Here is a 17,381-nt window from a genome sequence, read left to right on the forward strand (position 1 = left end):
AGTTTCTAAAGGAAGTATGCCATTCTGCTGGGCTTTCTCCCCTAACCAGACTGGAATGTCTAGTTGTTGACCACACAGAGAGGGACCCTGGGAAGGTTTTAACAAGAGAACATTTCTGAGGGTGCAAAAGGTCCAGGGAAGAAAACTACTGTCTAAAAATAAAGATGTTAAAAAAAATAAAATAAAATAAAAATAAAGATGTTTTATTGCCATTAGGTACACACAAAGTCAGAACACTACATGAAATGGCTCCTGAAATGCCAAGAGGATGTACACTAGGAAGAAAGAGCAGTAGGAAGAGAGGCATAAAAAAAGACACCTTTCAAAGAGTGACCTCCATAAAAATGCCCAGAGGGGCAGCCCCAGCAGGACACCAGCCTAGAGAAGCAGCAAAGGCTGCCAGTCCAAGAGCAGCTCCCCAGCAACCACTTTGGGCCAACACGGCAGAACAGAAAGAATGCTGCAGAAATCCAGGGACAGGGCAGGGCAGGGAAACAGACGTCTTAAGATACTTAGCCCAACCAAAAGGGTGAAAAGAAGTATAACAAATAAGGTATCAGTGGCTGTGAGAGTTCAAATACAGTCGAGAGGCTACTCTGGAGGGCACTCTCAAGCATGCTTCAGTTAGACACTGCTACCTATCATAACTTGCCAAATCCCAACCAAATCATTCCTGCCAATCCTAAAGAATACCTAGGGCATTATATAAGATTCTACATAGGTTCCCTCCACTAGGGTAACTCTCCAAAACCTACAACCTCCAAATGTGTCCCTGGACCAGATAAGTCCTGAAATGCAGAGAGGCCAGCCTCTCCAGAACATCAACTAGTTCCATCCCCCTATCCCATATTATCAACAGTCCCTTCCACATGAAAAAGTTAGAATGGCCATAGCCCAAATACCCCTAAAAAGCGGGAAAGAAAGATCAAAGGTGATGGTGGAATTATACAGAGAAGATTGGGTTTAATAAATGAGTATGAGTGCTGAATTATTACACTGATATTTCTTTTAGCCTCCAGTACCTTAGAGCAGCTAGAAATAAAAACCTAAAATTGTGGAACTGTAACCCATACCAAACTCTGAAATCGGTTCTACAACTAATTGTTGCAATGTACTTTGAAATTTACAGCTTTAATGTATATATGTTATTTAAAGAGAAGGAGGAGTATAACAGAGAAGATAAGATTTAACAAATGAGTATGACTGCTGAATTACTATATTGATATTTTTGTTGGTCTCCAGTGTCTTGGAGCAGCTAGAAGAAAAAAATCAAGGAACTATAACCCAGACCAAACTCTAAAATCTGTTCTATAACTACCTGTTAAAATGTACTTGGAAATATATTGATTTTTTATATATATGTTACATTTCACAATTTTAAAAAAAGTTAAAAGAAAAATATTAGATACAAAATGTGCTGAGTAGGCATTTAAAACATCCCAAGATATGTCTAACTTGTAAATCATATATGTTTGTTAAAGTGTGCATATGTGAGTGAAAGAAATAATAATAAGGAGATGATTTAAAAAACAATGATTAGCCCATTATGGGGAGATCTAGTAACAGTCAAAAATAAGAGAGCCCTGCTAGATCCCTCTGTTGAAAATTTGTACCTTATGGACCATGGCAAGGAGGGCAGTCTGTATGCAAAAAGCTTTGGGTGGACTTCACTGAGGAAAGCAGAGACTCCAGCTTCAGCACAGCTACCAGTAAGACAAGTTCCACAAGAGTTGGTGTAAAGTCTTGACCACTTTATGCTGAGGTGGAGAGAGTGCCACAGAAGAAAAATATCCAATAAGCTTGTAGATCTCAAATGGGCACATTTGGGGCCTTAATTTCCACTGGGGAACCTGTGTAGATGCCACTGGCATTTTGTTTTAAAAGGCTGTGAGAAGGCAAAGGATAGGTCAAGTCTACTTAAAATTTAGGCCTAAGAGTCACCCCCAAGAGAGCCTCTTTTGTTGCTCAGATGTGGCCTCTCTCTCCAGCCAACACGACGAGCAGTCTCACCATCCTCCCCCTCTCTACGTGGGACATGACTCCCAGGGGTGTGGACCTTCCTGGCAACGTGGAACAGAAATCCTGGAATGAGCTGAGACTCAGCATCAAGGGATTAAGAAAAACCCTGGAATGAGCTGAGACTTAGCATCAAGGGATTGAGAAAACCTTCTCGACCAAAAGGGGGAAGAGTGAAATGAGACAAAGTGGCAATGGCTGAGAGACTCCAAACAGAGTCAAGAGGTTATCCTGGAGGTTATTCTTATGATCAAGTAGATATCATCTTGTTATTCAAGATGTAATGGAGAGGCTGGAGGGAACTGCCTGAAAATGTAGAACTGTGTTCCAGTAGCTATGTTTCTTGAGGATGATTGAATAATGATATAGCTGTCACAATGTTACTGTGTGATTGTGAAAACCTTGAGTCTCATGCTCCTTTTATCTACCTTGTCAACAAAGGAGTAGAACATATGGAATAAAAATAAATAACAGGGGGATCAAATGCTAAAAAAAGGCTGTGAGAACGGAATGATCTAATGGAGTGACATCTGTCTTGATTATTAAGGTTTAGGTTTAAAATGGTACCTCAGGGCAAGTTTCATGCTGACTTAGGCTCCAAAGAGCCCGTATTAATGAAAAGCTGCCTGAAACAGAGACCTCTGAGAAAGAGAGAGAGATGACTATTACAGCGACAAGGATGGATTTATTGGTATCCAACCATAGGGGTGAGAGTTACTACTTCATCCTTATTTCATCCAAAACACACACATGCACACACAGGATTTATCAAAATGACATCCTGTGTCTCCTATAGCCACAAAAGCAAGTATTCCACCAACAAGTGCTTGCTTATATCTGATGGGCTCATTCTCATGCTAATCACTATGACGGGCTTGGAAAATATAAACAAGGACTCCCAACTCAAGATATTTGGAAGGTCAAGACTTAGTTGCTAAAAAACAAAGAAACAGTGCCCAACAAGAGTCTCTGCGTGCTCTAAGAAGGGAAAAACCCACATTGACTAGAGAAGATGAAGAAAGCTTTGTGGAGGTTAAATGTGAAGTAGTTCTTAAAGAATATCTAGACCTGGAGAAGCAGAATGGAGAAGAAAGGTCTTTGAGGCAACCCACATATGACCCTTGACTTAGAGGAAGGATTGTAAAGCAGAACAGCTCATAAAAGTTATACCAAATCAAGATTTTAAGATATGTCTTGAGACTTCCACTTCCGTTCAAGATGGAGCAACAAGAACCTGATGTGCCCTTCCACCTAAACCAGTAGAGAAGTTATATATAAGAATCAACAGTTTCCAGGACACTGGACATCAGGCAACAAAAGCAGTGATCCCCGAGATGGGAAACAGTTGAGGTGAGTCCTTGGATTGCCTGAGCCAACAACCTTGAGAGTTTCCAGGCTGTAGCACAGAGAGGGGAACCAAGGCAGAGCATGGCAGACCCCACAAGTTGAGGGAAAGAAGGTGAGAGTCCTCAGAGCAGAGTACCAGAGAGGAGAGGACTGCCCAGAGGACCTTGGCAGTCTAGGGAAGGTCGCCCCTCAGCATCTGCTGAGTACTCAGCAGCACATGTGAGTGAGGTCACTACCTGAGGCCAGGGAAAGAACTACCTGAAGGGATTAGAGGCCACAGAACAGCAGCAGCACAGAGTTGGAAACAGTGCCTGTCTCCACTAGCCAGAAGCCTCATGATAAATGGGACTGAGGTGGGGTGAGGTAGTTGGGGGGCGCTGGGGGTGCACAAGTGCTCAGGAAGGTCTTGGCTCAGCAGTGAAGAATCATATAATTAGTCCTAGACTGAGCTCTTCTCCAGACTCACCAAATGGATCACAAAAGAATCAAAATGACTACAATTAACTAAAAGCTCAAGAATAGTTATAGGAATATAAATCCATCCAGTGCCCAATGAAGTAAGAACCATCTGAAATCCACACAACCTCCTCAAGCCTTAATCGTGGAGAACATCCAGAAAAAGGCAGGTCCATTCAACTCGACCCACAGCCCTGCACAGGAACACCTATGGCCTCAGCGGGAGGCTGCCCATAGCCAGAGGGCCAGAGGAGTTCAGTTACGACAGGAGCATTTGCCACCACCTGCCACCCTCCCTTAGTGACTGTCATCTGAGAAGCATAGAGGGGGTCTCTTTCTGTGGCAGTCTAAGCTACTGGCAAGCCTTAAGTGAGCAGCAGTTTCTAAGACTGATAAAATTTTAAAGTAATTGAGGAGCTTTTTCTTTTACATTTTATAAAGCTTAGCTTATTGAACAAAAATCTGTTTCTGTGTGATATATTAGAAATGCCGGTCTACAAATATAATGACTGATTATTAAGGAGCTGAATGAAATTTATGAATCTTTGAGGTAATTTTAATCACATGGCTGTTTCAATAGGAATCCTTAAAATAAATAATACTGTCACTACATGCCTTCAAACACTATCCATAAAAATATTTCTTAGAGTATTTAAATAAGATTTTTAAAGTATAATGCCATCTTTATTGGATCAAAGGCTCTACTTTTTATGACTCTGGTACATAATGATCATAAAACTAAACTTACCTGGTTTTCAAAGAAAAATTTTTCAAGAAAAGGGATGGTATCTAATCTCTTAGTTCCACTGATGTTGGTGATTTTAGAATGAATACCCAAAATGATCTTCATAATTTGGATGACCATATGCTTTGGTTTGCCTGAGACATCAAGTTTTATGCCCACTGTCCCCTTCCTTCTGAAAAGTGCATCCTCAGTTGGAGCAATCAATTATAGGGTCGCCTCATTCATAATGAGATTGAGTAAACTGTGTTCTAAAGACCCCTGATCCTTGAGGGCACTGGAAAAAATGTGCAAAGCCTGAGAAACAAGTAGAACAATATTAGAAATAAAATTATGATTGAGGACTAATTAATTCTAATTAATCGCTGTTTTCAGATTGTCCATTTCCTATATAGTTTTCCAGGTATCAAATGAAAATCCCCACCCTCCCCTGGGTGTCAGATAGCTAAGCCTTTATAGGCTCTTTTCCTTTTCTTTCACCTGTGAGGCTTCCCAGGGAAACTTAAGATTTTTATAAAATATCTATACCAGTGTTGTAAATTATATCATAGGTGCACTTAATTTGCACAAATTCAATTTCCCAGCACTGTTTCTGCATTGGGCAATGGGGGGCTCTGGAGCCTCTGGTCAGACCTGTAGGGGAGGCCATGGCCTCAGCTAGTCTCACCTGAGTCTTCAGAAGGCCGGGTGGGTTGGTGGTGAAGACTCCATCCACTCCACTCCTGCAAGGGAAAAATGAAGGAAGGGATGGAGGGTGACAGAAAAACAACAGCCAGAAGGGAGTGTGGGGAGTGATGGCACTGCGATGACAAAGAAGGTGGAGTTATCATCAATTATCCCTTTCTGGGAGGTAATTAGGGTCTACCTCATAGATTCAGGTAAGAGACTTCATTGTGGGAGGCTGGCTCTACAAAACCATGGACTTCTTAAGGGGTTTTCAAGGGTTACTTGGACCATATCCTATTTCACCTTACAGGATGACTTTAGAAAATGATGAGAGTTCACCATAAACTGGCAACTCAGGCTTACTACCAAGGTCAAGTTAAATCAGGGGACCCAAAATGAATGCCCACGGGTAGATTAGGAAGATAAAGAAAGACACTTGCAAAGGGACCAAGGTGAGAATCCGGAGGGTGTGGGAGTTCTCTGATGGCCTGGAGAGCAAGTGCTTCTTAGAAAGGAGGTGATTGCTACTTAATGCTGACAGCTGCTGCCATTTGGCTAGGGAGGCCCCCTGTGGCCAGACTTTTGAATTTGGGGAAGAAAGTTGAAAACCTGAGCATTTTATAACAATGGCAGCCAATTAGAAAATGTAAAAAGTGATCAGGCAAACACGTGTTTGGGACTGCAGCTGGTGAACCTCTGTCTCTATTTGGGTCACAATGCTAATTCTGCTAATATATTTGCATTGCTCATGGTCCATAAATGAATGGCTTGGGCACTCACCCAGCCAAATTAAAAGTGAAAACCGGTCTTCAGAACACTGCCTTTACAGTTTATCCTGTATGCATGCATAACAGGCTTAGGGTAAGCAAACAGCCAGGTGGGCTGCACAAGCTACAGAGTAGGGGAGGTAAAATACCAGGTCCACCTGGAGCTCCACTTTCCCAATCTAGTCAAAAAGTAATTCGTCCATTTCTAAGGAGACATCGAGCACTCCCCTTCCCAGAGAAACACAACTGCAGAGGAAACACAAACGGCAGAGGAAAATTCAACTTCCATCATCAAATGAGCAAATACATTCTTGTTGAAAGATTCAGAGACAAAGGAGTTTTGTTGACAAGGGCTCTAATTTGGCAGAGCAAACCCTTGGCATGATTCTGACAGGAGATCTGGACAGGAACAGCTATGGGGGGCTGTGTAGGATACTGGACAAACTGCCCCACCCTCGTCAGCTCCCCAGACCTAGGCAGGGATCAAGCATAAGAGTGGAGCTGGGTCAACCAATTATGGATGCTCCCTGGAACATGAGGCTAAATGAAATGGAAGTTGGCCAGGAAGGAAAATGTATTTCTAAACTCATAAGATGGCAGGGGGGTTCGTTGATTTCTTTTTTTAAGTAACTTGTAAATATGGAATTGTTTCTGTGTAATGATTAAGGAACGTTTGACAATGCCCTTTGAAAGGAAAGCTGGTCTCTTCCAAAAGACTAAAAATATCCCTAGGCAAACAGGGATCTTACTTGTTGTGTATATTTAATTTTAAAGTGCTTTATCCTGTAACAGAGGCTGGGAAATCGATACTCTATGCATTCTGATGCCTTCCTTCCTCGCAAAGCATGTGAAGATTCAGGAGTCTGAATCAGCAATCTAAACAACCAGCAGGCAGGGATGGCTCCAGAACTTCTACACAGAAGGGGTTGGCAATGGCAATTGGGTGGGAGTGAGGGAGGGAGGGAGGGAGTGAGTGAGTGAGTGAGTGAGTGAGTGAGTGAGTGAGTGAGTGTGTGTGTGTGTGTGTGTAGGAAGAGTAGGAGGGGCTGGCAGTCCTATCTTGATGCTGTGTTTGCATTGCAAACCCACTGACTTGATTTATATTATACATGTATTTCTGAGCAGCTTACAGACTGACAGACTATAGGATGTGAGGGGCTCAAAGCCCTATAGCCACCCCTGGTGCCACTGCTGGAGGCAGGTGGGAAGGGGCTGCCTCTTTGCCCTTACAACAGTACTGGAGAAGAGCCCTCTACGTCAATGCTATTCCAAGTGCAGACAAAAGTCCACAGCCTGCCACAACTGCTTATACAGGTCTGCAAGGAGGTTAAGCATAGAAAGTGAGTGTCTCAAAATTTTTACAGCCATTTGACAATGCTGTGAATTTTTACTACATTGTCCCCAACAGACTGGAAATTAAAAAGCAAAAAACTAACAAACATTAACAAAACAAACAAACAAAAAAAAAAACTACAAAAAAAAAAAAACCTTCCCCACAGGCAGTTAGAGAAGCAGCAGCTACCTAAGCTTTCCTTAGTGTCTAACGGCTCTTCCTGGCATCAGACGCAGTCGGTAAGGGGAAGACAGTAGGCAGGTCTGGAAGCACTGCGGGTAAGTGGGTGAGGAAAGAGGATAGGAGGATGGAAAAGAGGAACTGTGGCCTCGGGTGAGTCTGACACATTCTGAAGTCCCCTCAGAGATGACAAGATGTAGGAAAGGCCCCAGGGAGCCACAAATACTGGAAGGCACTGAATGAGTCTCTTCTTTTGGGAAAAATTGGCCAGAAATGGAAATGAGGCCAGGGAATGGCTGGGCTCTCCTTTAATGTCATACTGAGTACTAGTTTGCCAGTCCGATTAAGGGTCACCTGATTCTAGGGGAAGGTGATTTTGTGTGACTTGTTGTTTACTTCTGAGTAGGGCCCAGATATTAGAAAATTGAAAACTTGCAAAGACTTACAGAAACAGAAAAATCCTAAAGATTAAGGTTTGACTGCCATTAGTAACTGCATTCTAACATTCTCTTTTTCACAGGCTGTAAATGCCCATCAGTCTCTCCAGCCTCCCCCGAACCAACTCCAACATCTAGTTGATTCCCTCATTGATGAGTTATTTAAATCTTTCATCCTGCTTACTATATATGTGTATAAGAATCAGGATCAGGATTTAGCTTTTTAAAATTATACTTCAACCATTAACATGAAAACTCTGTTTTTCCCTTCCTAAACTCTCTCTCCCCTTCTGGGTAGCTTGGCTATATCCTACTTCCCATAAGAGAAGTATAAATTCATCAATAAGAACAAAGCAGATACAAAAAAAAAAACAACACTTTTTAAATGAACAGATTATATAATTTGAGGAAAAATTCTCTACTACATTTCTTTAAAATGAGTAACAAGCCAGACATCAGTAAAATCACCTCCCCATATGTAAAAAAAAACATATTTTATAAATTTTTGTTTCAATAGTAAATCCATTTTCTTGCTCTCTTGAGATCAAAGCCCTTTACTACACAATTAATTCTTATATGGTTTTCCATATAAGACACCCTAATGAGATGTGGTGAAAGAGAAGTCAATGTAGAGGGAAGAAAGTTCACAGTTTACAATTATGATTTCAATCATTTTAATCTCAAAGTTCTGGACAATTTCTATACATGCACATATCTATATAAACACATACACTACTTCCTTGCCTTTGTAACTTTCTAGCTAATCTCCAGAGGAAATCTCCTCTTACTGAGGCCCAGAGGTCTTTGGTTCAGACATACTTTCTTTCTTCAGACTGTCCTTGGTAGTTAAGGCCAATAAGTCTTAGTTCGGCACTGGCCAACAGAAATAAAAATAAATAAATAAATAATGCAAGTCACAAATAAGAGTCATACATGTAATTTAAAATTTTCCAGTAGCCACACTAAAAAAATAAGAAACAGGTGAAAAGAATTTTAAATAGCATATAAGGTCACACGGGTGGTTCAGTGGTGCAATACTCGCCTTTTATGAGGGAAACCCAGGTTTGATTCCCAGATCATGTACCCCCCCAAAAAATTAGCATATAATCAATATACAAAATCATTAATAAAAATCTGTGGCATTCTGCCACTGGGGACACCAGTCACGATACTTCGATTATGCACCTATTCTTGCAAGACTGTAAATAAATTCATCTCAAAAAAAAATTTAAAAATTTTTAAAATTTAAAAACAAAATTATTAACGAGCTATTCTACTTTCCTTTCTTATACTAAGTTTTCAAAGTCCACTGTATACTGAATCCACACATCTCAGTTCAGACTAGCCCCAGTTCAAAGGGTAGGGATATAAGCCCTGCTGTCTTCAAGCTCCTGACCACCCTCAGTGTGGCTGAGCCACATGGCCCCGAAGCCCCGGCCATTCATTATGCGAGTCAGAGCATGGCTCGCAGGCCCTGTAAAGTGCCCCTTGCACCACCACCTCACAAAGACACAAGGCCTCCGTCCTGAGGAAGTTCTGCCCCCGCCTCTGGCCAGGCTGGACACCTGAAGACTAGAAGGTTGTGAGGAGGGATCCTGGCTGAGCTCTGAAAAGCTGGAACCCACAATTTCCTCTCCAGCCAGGTTCAACCTCTTCAGCTAATCTTAGAAAGAAAAAAGGAGGCAGTAAAATGTGTGTGCATACATGAAAATGTGCTATCACGCACTGTAAGATTTTCTGTGACAAAGTCTACTTGCCTGCAGAGAAAATTAAAAATAGCTCTGTATTTCGCCCCACAGAGGACAATGAGTTTCCAATCAGAACCAAACCTGATGCCTGAGCAGTCAACCACTGGTTCACTCTAAAGAGTGTCACTAACAGACCAGGCCACCAAGGCTCTATCTTAGGTCCCAGTTCCACTGCACTAAACAGTATCCAAGGGTCAAAAGAGTTGGCAAGTTTCCAGATTATCCAAGACACTGGTATACTCAGTAAGACCAGGTGCATTTATGAGGAAGCAATTAAGACTAGTCCCAGACACAGAGGTTTCAAAAACTAATTCTCAGATATGACACCAAAAGCACGAGTAACAAAAGAAACAGGGATTTAATGCCATTAAAATTTTAAACTTTTGTGCAAAGGACATTATTAAGAAAGTGAAAAGACAACCTATAAAATAGGAAAAAACAGTGGCAAGCCATATATGATATGGGCTTAATCTCCAAAATATTTAAAGAACCTTTACAATGCAACAACAAAAAGACAAATAACCCAATTTAAAAATGGGCAAAAAGGACTTGAACAGTCATTTTTCTGATGAGGATCTATAAACAGTCAATAAGCACATGAAAAGATGTTCAATATCATTAACCATTAGGGAAACCCAAATCAAAACCACAAGAAGATACCACTTCACACCCACAAGGATGGCTATTATTTTAAAAATTTAAAAAGACAATCATTGGGGAAGATCTGGAGAAACTAGAACTCTCGTGCATTGCTGGTGGAATGTAAAATGGAGAAGCCAGTCTGGAAAGCAATCTTGCAATTCCTTTAAAAAGTTAAATATAGAATTATCATACAAACCAACAACTCCATGCCCAGGTATATACCCAAAGAAAATAAAAACAGTCTCAAACATATACTTGTACACTAACGTTCATAGCAGCATTATTCACAATAAACAAAAGGTGGAAACAAATCAGGTGTCCATCAACAAATGAATGGATAAACAAAATGTGGCATATATACCCTGTAAACTATTATTCAGCCATAAGAAAGAATGAGTTCTGAGACATGCTACAACATGGAAGAACCTTAAAAACATTATGCTCAGTGAAATAAGAAAGGCACCTAAGGACAAATACTGTATGATGTCATTTTATATTGTTAGTAGATGATATTCCATTGGCAAATAGACTCAGCAAATTTGCAGAAATAGATAGCAGATAGAAGGATGGAAAGAAGGATAAATTTTGCTCAGTAGGTGTGCTTTTGATCTTTCAAAGCCACGTTTTAATTTAATTCACATTTCATAAAGGCAGAATAATCCCTATTCAATACTGTATGTTTGAAACTGTAATCAGATCATCTCCCTGGAGATGTGATTTAATCAAGAGTGGTTGTTAAGCTGGATTAGGTGACAACATATCTCCACTCATTTGGGTGGGTCTTGATTAGTTTCTGAAGTCCTATAAAACAGGGAACACTTTGGAGAATGAAGGAGATTCAGAGAGAGCAGAGCAGAATGACATAGCTACGAGAAACAGAGTCCACCAGCCAGCGACCTTTGGCGATGAAGAAGGAAAATGCCTCCCGGGGAGCTTCATGAAACAGGAAGCCAGGAGAAGAAGCTGGTGGATGACACTGTGTTCGCCATGTGCCCTTCCAGATGAGAGAGGAACCCTGATGGTGTTTACCATGTGTTTTTCCAGATGAGAGAGAAAGTCTGGCTGTGTTTGCCATGTGCCCCTCCACTTGAGAGAGAAACCCTGAACTTTATCACCCTTCTTGAACCAAGGTATCTTTCCCTGGATGCCTTTGATTGGACATTTCTATAGACTTGTTGTAACTGGGACATTTTCTCGGCCTTAGAGCTATAAACTAGCAACTTATTAAATTTCCCTTTTCAAAAGCCATTCTGTTTCTGGTATATTGCATTCCAGCAGCTAGCAAAATAGAACAGTGGGTATAGAGCATTTGTAAACAAAAATTAATAAAATAATGAATGTATCTATTTGAATGCATTCCACAGTTACTTTACTTAGATAATGACTATGTGTGATTTTAAATAGCTAAAGAGGTTTAGACTAAACAGCTAGAACTAAAACAGGCAGGTGTCTGGTTTTTCCCTAATTAATGGCCATGTGCTTTATCTAATAAGACTCTTCTGATTATAACTGAAATGTCTGAGGGAGCTAAGGAGGTAGGAGGTCATCTGAACTCTGTGTCTCTCTCAAAATTAACGGCATAAAGGTGATGAACATCCAGGTAAAAACTAGCAAGCTATACAAAGAAAAGGAAACCCAGGTGACACCTTCCAAGTTCCGTGCCTTCCTAAAGGAACTGGGTTTCCAGGGAGATCACCTGTGGGGTATGAGGACAACACTCAAAAATGTTTTACCTGCCAAATTCTGAAGCATTCAATTAAAATATGTAAATATACCACTAAAGGGATTAAAAAGAACTCAATTACAAAGGCAGTATTTTCTTTCAGAGGCTTAAATACCAGGACTGGGCTAATTATAGAGCACAGGTACACTGCTTCCTTGGGTATAATTCACACAAACTGTTTTTCCACCTAGAAATACACTCCACTTGATCTGCCTCAGGGAATAGAAGTTAAAAGGTCATTTTCTGTGTTGTTTTTTCATGAGATTAGCTATTAATCTAGCTCCTTGGAAGCAATGTCCCATATATCTGTCAAAGCATCAAATCTCACTTTTTATAAGTACGGAGTCATCTGCCATGAGGAAGGCCCAATGCTCCTTTTCCAAAGTCAACAAGGAAATTGCCCAAACTCTGGAGCAATCCCATCCATCTGTCAGGTTACCTGTTTATCTGGATATTAAAGGAAGAAGACTATAATTCCAAAAGATGTTACCATGAAGGCGGGACATGGTTGCTCAGCAGGCAGAGTTCTTGCCTGCCATGCTAGAGACCTGGGTTTGATTTCCGGTGCCTGCCTATGCAAAAAAAAAAAAAAGATGTTACCATGAAAAGAAAATCTAATGCAATAGCAAAGAGATTTCATTTTCATTTTATTTAACTTTTTTGTCTTCCAACTCTAATGATGATCTTCCTTCCCTCTGGTCCCTTAAAGGTCCTAAACAACAGCAAGGCCCCAAAGAACCCTTGGTGGGGGAGGCAAACCTGGACCACAAAGACAAGACCTGGCCAGCAATGACTGCCTCTCCAAGCAGAAGTACCTTACTTCGCTCCTGGCAGAAAAAGAGTTCCAAACTCTGACTGGTAATACCCCAGTATTTATTCACTCTAGACCAACAACTGTTAAATCTTTAACCTCTAACCATAATGGCTGCTAAGCAGCTCACTTAGCCTTTTTCTCTTCATCTGCTCATTTCCTAAGGAAAAAGAGAACTGATCAAAGACACATGCATCCAGCCCGCCCTCCTCTCCCTCTTTGTCCGCCGGCCTCCTCTCCCTCTTTGTCCGCCGGCCTGGCACGGCGCTCACGCCCCGCCAGCCAGCCTGGCCTCCTCTCCCTCTTCCCCCTTCTGCTCCGGCGGCGCTCCATCCGCCATCTTATTATTCCCTTTCTCCTCCTGCTCCAGCGGCTCTTCAACCACCACCGCGCCCTCTTCCGCCTTCACCGGCTCCTCCGCCACCGGCCTCGACAGCCTTGCCACCCTCACCTTTCCTCCTCCAGAACAGATACTGGGGGAGTGGAGACGATACAGAGCAGTTCCCGGAGCCACGACGGAGATCAAAGGGATGGCGTACCCCATCCTGGAATGGCTGACTGTCTGGGAGAACCAGCTCCGGTGAGATCGCCGAAGGGCGCGGGCTTTCCCAGGCGGGACGGCAAGCGGCCCGAGTCCCTCCCTTCCTCCTTCCCAGGGCAGCTGGCAGAATTGGGCAGGCGGTCCCCTCGGGCCACGGCGGCTGGGGCCCCCACCATGCGAGGCCCCCCGGACCAACTGAGAGAGTTGGGTCGGAAATCCCCAGACCGCGGAGAACGGTGACCGGGGGGTCCCTTCCAAACACATGACTTCCCGGTCCGGCTGGGAACAGTGCACTCTCCCGGGCTGCGGCAGCTGGCGCCCTCCCGCCACGCTTGGCGCCCCGGGCCGACTACGAAATTCGGTCGGGCGCTCTCCCGGGCTGCGGGGGCCGGCGACCCTCCCCGCGTTCGGACCACCGGGCCGGCTGGCACTCTTCCAAGCTGCTTCGGATGCCTAACCTCCCCCACGGCGAGAGTTTTCAAAAGTTAAAGGACCCACAGCAACTTTTACCGGTGGATCCCGTAGACAAACGTGTGCCACGAGCGCCACCTACTGGGCAGGATAAGAAAAACAAAATTCAGAGATTTCACAGAAAAATCTTTCAACCTGTGGGGTCCAACACCCAGGGAAATCTGACTAAATGCCCAGACGCCAGCAGAAGATAACGGATCACGCTCAAAAAATTGAAAATATGACCCAGTCAAAGGAACAAACCAACAGTTCAAATGAGATACAGGAGCTGAAACAACTAATGCTAAATATACGAACAGAAATGGAAAACCTCTTCAAAAACGAAATCGAAAAATTGAGGGAGAACATGAAGAAGACATGGGCTGAACAAAAAGAAGAAATAGAAAAACTGAAAAAACAAATCACAGAGCTTATGGAAGTGAAGGATAAAGTAGAAAAGATGGAAAAAACAATGGATACCTACAATGATAGATTCAAAGAGACAGAAGATAGAATTAGTGATTTGGAGGATGGAATATCTGAATTCCAAAAACAAACAGAAACTATCGGGAAAAGAATGGAAAAATTCAAACAGGGTATCAGGGAACTCAAGGACAATATGAAGCGCACAAATATGCGTGTTGTGGGTGTCCCAGAAGGAGAAGAGAAGGGAAAAGGAGGAGAAAAACTAATGGAAGAAATTATCACTGAAAATTTCCCAACTCTTATGAAAGACCTAAAATTACAGATTCTAGAAGTGCAGCGCCCCCCAAAGAGATTAGACCCAAATAGGCGTTCACCAAGATACTTACTAGTTAGAATGTCAGAGGTCAAAGAAAAAGAGAGGATCTTGAAAGCAGCAAGAGAGAAGCAATCCATCACATACAAGGGAAACCCAATAAAACTATGTGTAGATTTCTCAGCAGAAACCATGGAAGCTAGAAGACCGTGGGATGATATATTTAAGTTACTAAAAGAGAAAAACTGCCAACCAAGACTCCTATATCCAGCAAAATTGTCCTTCAAAAATGAGGGAGAAATTAAAACATTCTCAGACAAAAAGTCACTGAGAGAATTTGTGACCAAGAGACCAGCTCTGCAAGAAATACTAAAGGGAGCACTAGAGTCAGATACGAAAAGACAGAAGAGAGAGGTATGGAGAAGAGTGTAGAAAGAAGGAAAGTCAGATATGATATATATAATACAAAAGGCAAAATGGTAGAGGAAAATATTATCCAAACAACAATAACTCTAAATGTTAACGGACTGAATTCCCCAATCAAAAGACATAGACTGGCAGAATGGATTAAAAAACAGGATCCTTCTATATGCTGTCTACAGGAAACACATCTTAGACCCAAAGATAAATATAGGTTGAAAGTGAAAGGTTGGGAAAGATATTTCATGCAAATAACAACCAGAAAAGAGCAGGAGTGGCTATACTAACATCCAACAAGTTAGACTTCAAATGTAAAACAGTTAAAAGAGACAAAGAAGGATACTATCTACTAATAAAAGGGACAATTAAACAAGAAGACATAACAATCATAAATATTTACGCACCGAACCAGAATGCTCCAAAATACGTGAGGAATACACTGCAAACACTGAAAAGGGAAATAGACACATATACCATAATAGTTGGAGACTTCAATTCACCACTCTCATCAATGGACAGAACATCTAGACAGAGGATCAATAAAGAAATACAGAATCTGAATATTACTATAAATGAGCTAGACTTAACAGACATTTATAGGACATTACATCCCACAACAGCAGGATATACCTTTTTTTCAAGTGCTCATGGATCATTCTCAAAGATAGACCATATGCTGGGTCACAAAACAAGTCTTAACAAATTTTAAAAGACTGAAATCATACACAACACTTCCTCGGATCATAAAGAAATGAAGTTGGAAATCAATAATAGGCAGAGTGCCAGAAAATTCACAAATACATGGAGGCTCAAAAACACACTCTTAAACAACGAGTGGGTCAAAGAAGAAATTGCAAGAGAAATTAGTAAATACCTAGAGGTGAATGAAAATGAAAACACAACATATCAAAACTTTTGGGACGCAGCAAAGGCAGCGCTAAGAGGGAAATTTATTGCCCTAAATGCCTATATCAGAAAAGAGGAAAGGCAAAAATGCAGGAATTAACTGTCCACTTGGAAGAACTGGAGAAAGAAGAGCAAACTAATCCCAAAGCAAGGAAAAGGAAAGAAATAACAAAGATTATAGCAGAAATAAATGAAATTGAAAACATGAAAACAATAGAGAAAATCTATAAGACCAGAAGTTGGTTCTATGAGAAAATCAATAACATTGATGGGCCCTTAGCAAGATTGACAAAAAGAAGAAGAGAGAGGATGCAAAGAAATAAGATCAGAAATGGAACAGGAGACATAACTACTGACCTCACAGAAATAAAGGAGGTAATAACAGGATACTATGAACAACTTTACGCTAATAAATACAACAATTTAGATGAAATAACGGGTTCCTGGAAAGACATGAACAACCAACTTTGACTCAAGAAGAAATAGATGACCTCAACAAACCAATCACAAGTAAAGAAATTGAATTAGTCATTCAAAAGCTTCCTAAAAAGAAAAGTCCAGGACCAGACGGCTTCACATGTGAATTCTATCAAACATTCCAGAAAGAATTAGTACCAACTCTCCTCAAACTCTTCAAAAAAATCGAAGTGGAGGGAAAACTACCTAATTCATTTTACGAACCAACATCACCCTCATACCAAAACCAGGCAAAGATATTACAAAAAAAGAAAACTACAGACCAATCTCTCTAATGAATATAGATGCAAAAATCCTCAATAAAATTCTAGCAAATCATATCCAACAACACATTAAAAGAATTATACATCATGACCAAGTAGGATTCATCCCAGGTATGCAAGGATGGTTCAACATAAAGAAAATCAATTAATGTAATACACCATATCAACAAATCAAAGCAGAAAAATCACATGATCATCTCAATTGATGCAGAGAAGGCATTTGACAAGATTCAACATCCTTTCCTGTTGAAAACACTTCAAAAGATAGGAATACAAGGGAACTTCCTTAAAATGATAGCGGGAATATATGAAAAACCCACAGCTAATATCATCCTTAGTGGGGAAAAATTGAAAACTTTCCCCCTAAGATCAGGAACAAGACAAGGATGTCCATTATCACCACTGTTATTCAACATTGTGTTGGAGGTTCTAGTCAGAGCAATTTGACAAGAAAAAGAAATACAAGGCATCAAAATTGGAAAGGAAGAAGTAAAACTATTACTGTTTGCAGACGATATGATACTATACGTCGAAAACCCAGAAAAATCCACAACAAAACTACTAGAGCTAATAAAGGAGTACAGCAAAGTAGCAGGTTACAAGATCAACATTCAAAAATCTGTAGCATTTCTATACACTAGTAATGAACAAGCTGAGGGGGAAAATCAAGAAACGAATCCCATTTACAATTGCAACTAAAAGAATAAAATACCTAGG

At 41.2% G+C, this 17,381-nt stretch overlaps 1 protein-coding gene across 5 annotated transcripts in view; it reads right to left on the reverse strand.

Annotated features, from left to right (window-relative positions):
• Positions 1-17,381, reverse strand: part of DTD1 (D-aminoacyl-tRNA deacylase 1) — a 252,963-nt gene that overhangs the window by 77,052 nt on the left and 158,530 nt on the right. For 2 of the 5 annotated variants that reach the window (XR_013157180.1, XM_077114861.1), the window contains exon 5: positions 5,229-5,283. The exons of 2 other annotated variants lie outside the window; for them this stretch is intronic. Coding sequence is in view for 1 of the 3 variants with exons in the window: in XM_077114861.1 (XP_076970976.1) it covers positions 5,229-5,283 (55 nt within the window). In the remaining 2 variants the exon portion in view is untranslated. Of the gene's footprint in view, positions 1-4,567; positions 4,859-5,228; positions 5,284-17,381 lie in introns of all 5 variants that reach the window. One more of the 5 variants, XR_013157179.1, reaches the window with a different exon arrangement.

Source organism: Tamandua tetradactyla, chromosome 1 (assembly GCF_023851605.1).
Source record: "Tamandua tetradactyla isolate mTamTet1 chromosome 1, mTamTet1.pri, whole genome shotgun sequence".
Taxonomy (NCBI): domain Eukaryota; kingdom Metazoa; phylum Chordata; class Mammalia; order Pilosa; family Myrmecophagidae; genus Tamandua; species Tamandua tetradactyla.